Consider the following 10,000-nt stretch of genomic DNA (forward strand, 5'->3'; position numbering starts at 1 on the left):
CCACGAACCTCGGGTTATAAATATATATAAAGCATTGGGACACCTAGCAGAGCATTATGGCTTACATATCAGGCTGAGCTGTAATGTACAGCTAGCCAGCCTCTCACAGTTTACTCTGAGAGACAATACAGAACCCCCAATAATCCACCCCTCCCTCCACTTTCATCTGGATGTCTGCCTCTCTTTTTTCCTGTCGCTACCCCCGATCCCCTCCACTCTTTTTTCTTTTCTTTCTCGCTCCTTTCATCATATGAAAGAGGGAGGGAAAGCCCTCCTGGCCACTTCTATTGCCCCCCCAAAACCCCATCAGGTCCTCTGAGAGAGCCCCGCAAACAACACCTTGCACACATACACACACACACACAAGCACACACCGAGATCTTCCTCACTTACATCCCCCCCCCCCCACACACACACACACACACACACACACACACACACACTTTCATTTTCTGTGCCCACCACTTCAAACACATGAAAGGATGCTCTGCAGGGACCAAGGCGAAAGGGAGAGTCGGAAGATGGAGAAAAGAAAAAAGAAAAGGGGGGGTTAAAAGCAGCCCCAGTGCTTGAGAGGAAGGTGTGTGGCAGGAGAGACAGATGATGAGGGAGTGGGGAAGGCTAGGAGGAAGAGAAGGAGGGGTCATAGCCCCCCCCCCCCTCCCTATAAACACCCACCGCCAGAGACCAGGTCAGTGTCAAGGGGCTCTCACTAAAGCCATTCACATCAGAACCCTCCAGATAGAAAATGCCTGTCCCCCTGTGTCCCACCCCCACCCCCATATCCCTGCTCTCAGAGCAGGAGGAGGTGGAGACGAGTGGGAGAATGCGGGGTGCAAGGCGGTGAGGGGCGGAGACTAGTTTTTTTAGGTATTCGTCCATTTGCCAGCATGAGAGGTATCTCTTTAACTGACAAAGCACTAGCGTGCAAGCTTGTTAACCCATTAAGACCTGGAACTGTGTCATTTTTATATTTTAGCTAAAAAGTATTATTTTACACTTTGGGCTATTCAAAAAGAGTGCCGCGCTACGAGCTTGTAGATCTGCTATTTTTGAAAATTCGTGAAAATGTGTGCAAATCTTTGAAATATATATATTTTTAAAGCGAACATTTTTAACCCAAATCTTTGCTTCTGGGGGGTCCCTGGAACAAAATATTTTGATGGGGGTCCGCGGCGAAATACATATCATTTTGGGGGACATGAAAAAGACTGAGCACCACTGATATAGAAACTTAAGTTTTTCAGAATACTGTTGAGATTTAGGAGACATGTAGAATCGGCTTCAGGTCTCAATGGGTTAATAAGGATGAGGGATGAAGATGAGTGAACAGGAACAGAACAAGTGGAAAGAGAGATACAAACCAGCAAGACTGGCTGGGTCATTTCAAGCTTTGATGCTTTGGGTTCATTGCCTGTTTCAATGTTTCAATATTATAAAACTCCTTAGTTGCCAAATGAATCTACATTATATTATGCCAAAATATTCAATAATGGAAATAAAAAGAATCACACACCTAGGGGTGCAGACCACACTCGCATAAACATCTCTTGTTCTATGTCTCCGTTCCTGAGATATGACCAATTGTGTAATTTTGACCTTAATATTGATTTTGACCTAGCTTTTCTTTCTTTCTTTTTTTGGACACAAAGTCATCTCCTTGGGACTGCCAGTGCCTACAGCTAATGCCCATCGAGTTTAATTCAATCTGCCCATATACTCTCAGTTTTGACCTTAACATTGATTGTGACCTTGGCCTTGACCTTTGACTTTGTTATGCCAAAAGTTGAGCATCTGTTCGGGGCAGCCAACCGATCGTTCGCACTAAGTTTCATGAATATCCGCCCGGCCATTCTTCAGTTGTCTACGGACTGGCACACAGACAGGAACAATTACAATACCCTGGCTTGCCGAGCGTATAGCTGCGAGCTGGGTAAAAATACCTTATGTAGCCTAGCAGTTCTACTGTACATACTTGCTGCTGCTTTGAATGTGGCATGATACACTGTGCTGCACACAGTCAGAGTTCTGGTGTGTTGGGTGACGGTGCAGCGCTAAGAGCTTGTAGATCTGCTATTTTCTTTTAATCATGAAAAGTTTAGCAAATCGTTGAATATATATTTCAAATCTTTGCTTCTGGAGGTCCCTAGAACAAAATATTTTATAAATGTTTGCTTTAAAAAATATATATTCAAAGATTTGGCCAAATTCTTACCATTTAAAAAAAATTGCAGATCTACAAGCTCGTAGCGTGGCACTCAGTGCTGCGCTACGAGCTTATATATCTGCTATTTTTGAATAGCCAAAGTATAAAGTAATGGTTAATAGCTTAAGTCTAAAATGACACAGATGCGTTCCGGATTGAATGGGTTAAAATGGACATTAGGTAGATTTTAAATGTGACAAAAATACAGCTGCCAGGTGAACAGTGAGCAGGAACTTGACATAAATGCTTAGCGATTAATGGAAAGACGCAGTCTCGAAGAGGCCAGCCACAGCAGCATTGTCACCTGCAGCTCTTCTGATGATACAATAGGTGAGCCAATTATTCTAAGAATTTGTCATGATGTCAAATTTCCTGGGTGGCCTCTTGTTGAGCCACTCCCAGAGTGAAAACTGATCTAACTGTGGATGGCATAGCCATCCTCTATTTGATGAAAAGATGTGCATAGGAATAATGATAGGACATGATTGAACATGAATAGTCTTCATGTTGTTTGTGTCGATTTAAGATTGCAAGCCATTCCATACACTTTGGGAAAATCTGTAAGTGTGTCTGTTGTTTGGGTGTCAACAATGTTTATAGAAACGGGTAAAATGATTCAGACAAAGGTTTGGCTTTGATCATTAAATCCCTTTTAATTTGGCTCTGGAGCTGGGGCTTTAAACCAATTTGATTTGGTTTGGATTGATCAAAAAGGCACCTGTGTCTGCTTTCTCAAACACTTTCAAAGGGAAAGAAGTGAAGCTTATATATCAGGATGTTTTTTTCCTATCGTTAAGGCTCCCATTTCTAGCAAACAAAGTTTTCTAATATCAACTCCTGCATAAGAACTCAGTTGATAGATAGTATGAGCTCCCTGATGCCAAACGAACGGGAGAGAGAGGGATATGAGCAACACCAAAGACTTGGCTGCCAGGATGAGTTGGCAAAGCCAGTGCTGCCGATGGCTTATCAGCCGCTTAGAGGAATTCATGTACATGCTCTCTTCTTCCCACACACACACACACACACACACACACACACACGCACACACACACACACACACACACACACACACACACACACACACACACACACACACACACACACACACACACATAACAGAAAATGCAAACACACTCGTCACCTTAGAGGAAACTTTTACTATGATGTGTTTTAAATGGTACGCGTGTGATTTCCTGTAAGTTATTGCCAAAACATCCAGGCGTCATTAATAATCCATAAACTCGCATCCTGTATGTATCTGTTTAGGTTTTTTTTTCTCATTATTTTGCACAGGAGAAAGTTATTTACTCTCTCTCCTCATTTCCGTCTTGGACCATTTATACCGCTCCCTGACTTCTCTCCTCCCCCTTACTTCTCCGTGCTCTTCTTTCCCTCTACCATTGTCTGTACTTCTTCTTCTTCTCCCTCTTTTTTTCTTCTTCTTCTCCCCGCACAAAGAAAGTAAAGCTTAAAATGTGACTGGAAGGGAGTAAAGGGAGTGTGTGCAGAATGTAAAGAGAGGGATTGTGTGGAAACTACCAAACGACCTGAAATGTACTGTAGAAGTAAAGAGTGTATTTTCTGCATTGCACCACAGCGTTCGCCTCGAGCCGGCAAGGCTTCTGGGAAGGGAAGCCGACCATCAGACTGCACCCTGGGCCATAAAACCCCCACAATGCAATGCACCTCTCCTCCCAAACTCCTCTCAGGCACGGGGAAAAAAGGCAATTAAAACATTTATAGGCTTCGCCCCCTAGATTTGCGGCCGGCAATTAAAAATCATTACTAATCAAATAAAAATAAAAGTAGCTCAAACTACAATTCGGCGGGGGCATTGATCAGATTTATGCTACTGCAAAAGGACTCATAAAGCCTGGTGGCAATTAATGTTGTGTTTTTTCATGAAAAAAAGGGAAAAAAGAAAAGAAAAACAGGAGAAAAAGGTTACCAGTTAATGGCAGGCAAGTTGAAAGAAGCAGCTAAACGAAAATAAAGCCAACGTATAAAACCCAAACGAGACAACTTTTTCTCGTTTTCTCTTTTTCCCCCCATCAAACCACAGTTGTGTCTCTAAAACCCACAAAACTGTAATATCACAACCGAGCACTAGTAAACTTTTTACGTTGCAAAAGAAAATCGAGGAGAGAAAAAAACACAAGGGTGCTGGATGTGGGGGGGGGGGGGGGGGGGGTGGGTGGTGGGCCACGCCTGCCTGTGTTTTCCAGGGTTCCGGGAGATTTAGAGAGCTTGGCTGGCGGCCAGGGAGAGCGTCCGGATCGATGGAGGCGTTGGTGCGTGTGTGCAGGGCTCCGAGCGTGGTTTACAACCGAGGGCCGCGGCGGTCAGAAATCACCCCGAGTGACACTTTGACATCGGGTGGGCAGGCGCCGCAAATAGAAATGTCAGCAGTCTCCGTGGCTGGAGTTTTTACACTGCCAGCCAGGTTGGCATGCCTTAACCCATTAAGACCGGGAACGGATCTGTCGTGTGTAATTTTTAGATTTATTTGGCTATTTCTTTTTTTTTTTGCAGATATACAAGCTCATAGCGTGGCACCGAGTGCCACGCTATGAGCTTGTAGATCTGCTATTTTTTTGAAAAATCGAGAAAATGTGTGCAAATCTTAGAATATATATATTTTTTAAAAGTGAACATTTGTAACTCAAATCTATGCTTCTGGGGATTCTACGAATGTTTAAAACATTTCAAGATCTTTAAAAAAAAATAGCAGAGCTACAAGCTCAAAGTGACGCGCTATGAGCTTGTAGATCTTCTATCTTTTGAAAAATCAAAGATTTGTGCAAATCTTTGAATATATATATTTTTAAAGGGAACATTTGCAACTCAAATCTTGCTTCCGGGGATTCTACGAATAAAACATTTTTCAAAAAAATATCAGATCTACAAGTTCAAAGTGCAGCACAAAGTAACGCGCTATGAGCTTGTAGATCTGCTATTTTTGAATAGCCCAAAGTATAAAATAATGGTTATGGCTAAAAAAAAATCTAACATGACACAGATGCGTTCCCGGATTGAGTGGGTTAAGACAGTACACAGAACACAGTGCTACAGTACAGAGCAGCAACAAAGTAGCAGTGTGCCTGGATGACTTGGTGACACCTGATGGAGGGGAGATGTTGTTTATAAGGGCTGATGCACTGCTTCTGGAAAAGGAACTCTTTGAGAGTCACTTCAAACTAAAGAAAGCTGAAGGAAAGGCAGGCTGTAGATCAGTTCCTACTGCACACAGGAGCTATTTCTAAGTTGAAGCTCAGCTCAGCTACTGTACAGTATACGGATGTGAAAAATATAAATGAACTAAAGATAAATGAATCACTTCGTTATTATTAACTACTTAACCCCTATATAATTCCTATAGGAGTCCCCCAGGGGTCTATACTGGGTCCTAAAAAAAAATCTCTCTACAAAAAATATCTTTGTTGAAAATAGCTGATCTACAAGCTCACAGGAGTCAGTTTCGTAACGTGACGAATTGCGAGCTTGTTGATCGGATAATTTCCGCAAATGTTTGCCCCCCAGAATAAGGATGTTAGGGTTCGTGTGGTTAAGATAACGATGGCCACGCGCACAGGCACGCACAGTTGCTGTCCTATAGGTTCAGTTAAACCTAGCTGTGGGGACACATCGTAACAAACTAATCTGCGACGCCTTTCAAGATGACCTCATCGCCTTCAGTTTGAAAATGATGTGGTGAAGATGATTTCATAGCTCAGGCCTTTAGCTGACACTCTCACTCAGGCTGACGGACAACTATAGCACCACCATCAAGTCAAGCTACCGTTCCAAAATAACCAACATATACCAGCAGCCAAACAGCCAACAGCAAGGAGAATGAGGGTCAGTGTGGCCTATCAGCAAAATAATATTCCAGTAATGTTAGAACATAAGAACCAAGGACCAAGAGTGGGATGAGAGCTAAGAATAGGGGTGTAAAATAATGTTTTTGGCTGGATAATCTATCTCTCACACATGCACATAATGACAAAAAACATGTAATAGATATTTTGTGTGCATTTGGACAGGTCTATGTGGCTGGGAATCTGTGTGTGCTGACCAGTGGTGGAAAGTAACGAAGTACATTTACTCAAGTACTGTACTTAAGTAAAAGGTTGAGGTATGTGTACTTAACATGAGTATTTCCTATTTCCAATACTTTTGCTTTTACTCCACTACAATTATTTGAAATCTTTAGTAACTAATTACTTTGTAGATTTTAATTATTATTACAAAACATACATTAACTTGTATGTACTTTTACTTTTGGTACTTTAAGTACATTTTGATGCCAATACTTTTGTACTTTTACTCAAGTAGGCTGCATTTTGAATTCCGGACTTTTGCTTGTAACGGAGTATTCCTATATTGCAGTAGTGATACTTTTACTTAAGTAAAACAAGTGAGTACTTTTTCCACCACTGGTGCTGACAGTCCCACACAGTCTCTCTCTCTCACGCACGCACGCACGCACGCACACACACACACACACACACACACACACACACACGCACACGCACACGGGAGCGGAGGCTGTTTGCAGACTGACCGTGGGTGGGCAGCCCCATGTTGCTGGCCAGCTGGTAGAGGCGTTGCTGTTGCTCCTCGTAGGAGCCCTGCTCGCTGAGTGCAGACATCATGCGTCTGTAGTGCTCCTCTGGGCTCATGTGGCTGTGGCCTCCCCCCGCCTCCACCACCGGGCTGTGGGAGTTCTCTGCACAGTGGAGACACCTCAGTTACAATCAGTCGCCAATAAGGCCAGTCACAATGGTTACATAATCGCAATCATCTGAGATAATCAGAATCGTTTTTTTGCACAATGTTGCAATGTTTAAAAAAAAAAATTTATTAAACTATTAAATACTAAGTCGCACCGCCGATCTGACCGATATGCTGTCCCAGTACAGTGGTTTCGTATAGAAGTCGGGGGCAATGGAACTCCACAATTTAGCAAAATGCATTCGTTTTTTTTTTCGGGTGCTGATACGCCCATATATTATATGGCCGTATCAGAGGCACCCGGGGACACATAGGTGTAATGAGGGGACAAATCGGTATAATGAGGACATGGATAACGTTTCAACCCAACACGTGTCTTTATCAGTTCAGACCCGATGAAGGCACATGTTGGGTTGAAACGCTGTCCTTGTCCTCATTAAAGTTACTTCCTGGGAGCTTTATGGCAGTGTGCAGACTTCTCTTCTCTTCATTGTACATATTGTACCTGTGTACATTTTTTTTTTTTAGATGTGCGTGCTTCGCCTTGGCCTCCATTTCTAAACGTTTGTTTGTCATATCAGTCCAATAATATATGGTAAGGAATGAATATTAAGTTTAAACCTCGGTACAGTCAACACATTGCACACAAAAACAACTGAGACCTAAAGCATCATGGAACATAGAACTTTTCGTTTCTTTTTTTCATCATCACGATAACTGCATTCACTGACATTCACGCATATGGGTCAGATCAGAATGTAAGTGGCCAGTCAGCAGGCCTTGTGATGCTGTAACCATGTACATCTAGGTCTATACATTGTTAATGGCCTCGGCCTGACCCTCAAATGAACCTGCCATTACACTGAAGCAAGCGAGCACGGTGGCATCCGGGGCAGCAGAGGGTGAAAGGTTGGGGAGAGGTTAGTGGTGATACTGTAGCCCTGCAGCATTTACTGTATACGATGCACGTGGTGTGTGCGCGTGTGTGTGTGTGTGTGTGTGTGTGTGTGTGTGTGTGTGTGTTTCTGTGCACGGCCATGCCTGTGTGCATGTATATATACACAGTATATAGTGTGAGTGCAAGTGCATAATGCTCCTGCACCATGTGGGAGGTGTCTGCGATAATGACGTGACGCGTGATATCCTCTCCATCTATCTGTTGCTGGCTGTCTCTGTCAATAGTAACGTGATCCAAGTTGGAGGAAGGGGGGGGGGGGGGGGGGGTACAGTATATAGGAATAAAAGGAAAGCAGTTAGGAGAGAGGGATGGGGGGGAGGAGGAGGGGAAATAGGAGAGGGGGAGAGAGGAGAGGAGTGGAGTGGAGAGTGGGGAGTTTATTTTTACCTCTCTCCTCCTCATTGAAACCTGAGCTTGGCCCCGGGCAGGCGAGCAGGAGTGGCACTGAGGAGCGAGGGAGGGAGGGGGAGGGTGGATGGGTGGGTGGGGGTGTTGGGGGGGGGGGTAGTTGGGGGGAGGCAGGCAGCCGCCTGTGTCTCCTCCGCCAAGCTTCTGCTAATCCACCCGGGGTCCTCAGGTGTTGTGTGTGTGTGTGTGTGTGTGTGTGTTGTGTGTGTGTGTGTGTGTGTGTGTGTGTGTGTGTGTGTGTGTGTGTGTGTGTGTGTGTGTGCGTGTGCGTGTGTGCATTGCATGCATGCGTGGTGTGTGTGTGTGTGTGTGTGTGTGTGTGGTGTGTGTGTGTGTGTGTGTGTGTGTGTGTGTGTGTGTGTGTGTGTGTGGTGTGTGTCGCGCGGTGTGTGTGTGTGTGTGTGTTGTGTGCGTGCGTGCATGCACACACACGACTAGTCTCTGCCTGTCTAAAGTTCTCTCTCTTCTCTCTCTCTCTCTCTCTCTCTCTCTCTCTCTCTTAACACAACAGGGGGTGCCGACTTTGCAGCAGAAAGAAAAACAGACATCATTTACTTGGCGGGGTCCAATCTTTGTGGCTGAATCCCCTCTGCTTTTGCTCCCTCTATCCATTTCTCTACCTGTGTTAGTCATTAAGGGCCGGCGGCTGCCGCAAAACACACATGTGCGTGCGCGCAAACACACACACACACACACACACACACACACACGCTCACACACACAAACACAGAGTGGTGCAGTGTCATTGTTGGGGTGTGGACACAAGTCAGGGTTAAGACAGCGGATCAGCTGTGTTTTGAAATAGCTTATAAGCACCATGCCGCCTGCCAATGCTGCACACATGCATATACACGCATGTTCCCATGGATAATATGCAGCTAAAAACGCAATACAGGACTGGTTACATTAACAGCCCACACACAGACACACACACACACACACACACACACACACACACACACACACACACACACACACACACACACACACACACACACACACACACACACACACACACACACATACTCAGATATACACATTCATACTGGCAAAATAACATGGACACACACAGCCAAATCGTGAATTTTTATTTAACTGTAATTTAAGTATAAAAGTGTAAAAATGGACCACGAAGAGTCCATCTTTACACTATACTATGTGTTAAATTAACACTCAGGATCTGACTATATGGTTCTAATTTCCATCACTCTGACATACATTCACGCAGGCACGCATGCACAAACACCTGAGGACCCCAGGTGGATTAGCAGAAGCTAATACACACACACACACACACACACACACACACACACTCACTCACACACTCTCACACGCTCGCACACGCACACGCACAGCACACACACACACACACACACACACACACACACACACACACACACACACACACACACACACACAACACACACACACACACACACACACACACACACACACACACACATCTTTCATAGGGCAGGCTGAGTCTAAAGTGAGACTCTAATGGTGTGCGTGCGTGCGTGCGTGCGTGCGTGCGTGCGTGCGTGCGTGGCGAGAGAGAGGCTCCAGGCAAGGCTGCTATGGATCAAGGGTCAACTCAGAGGGCAAAGATCAGCACCAGTCCCTCACCAGGCTCTACACAACTTAATCTGACCTTCAATACCCCCTCCCTTCAATACCCACCCTCCCCCAAC

The 10,000-nt window shown here is 44.7% G+C and overlaps 1 protein-coding gene across 1 annotated transcript in view; it reads right to left on the bottom strand.

The window, feature by feature from the left end:
* samd11 (sterile alpha motif domain containing 11) overlaps window positions 1-10,000 on the bottom strand; it is a gene marked incomplete at its 3' end in the record, with an annotated part of 123,834 nt that overhangs the window by 69,244 nt on the left and 44,590 nt on the right. The window contains exon 6 of the mRNA XM_084068726.1: window positions 6,774-6,938. Coding sequence (XP_083924852.1) covers window positions 6,774-6,938 — 165 coding nt within the window. The remainder of the gene's footprint in view (window positions 1-6,773; window positions 6,939-10,000) is intronic.

The sequence above is a fragment of the Gymnoscopelus microlampas genome, assembly GCF_963454915.1.
Source record: "Gymnoscopelus microlampas genome assembly, chromosome: 10".
NCBI lineage: Eukaryota > Metazoa > Chordata > Actinopteri > Myctophiformes > Myctophidae > Gymnoscopelus > Gymnoscopelus microlampas.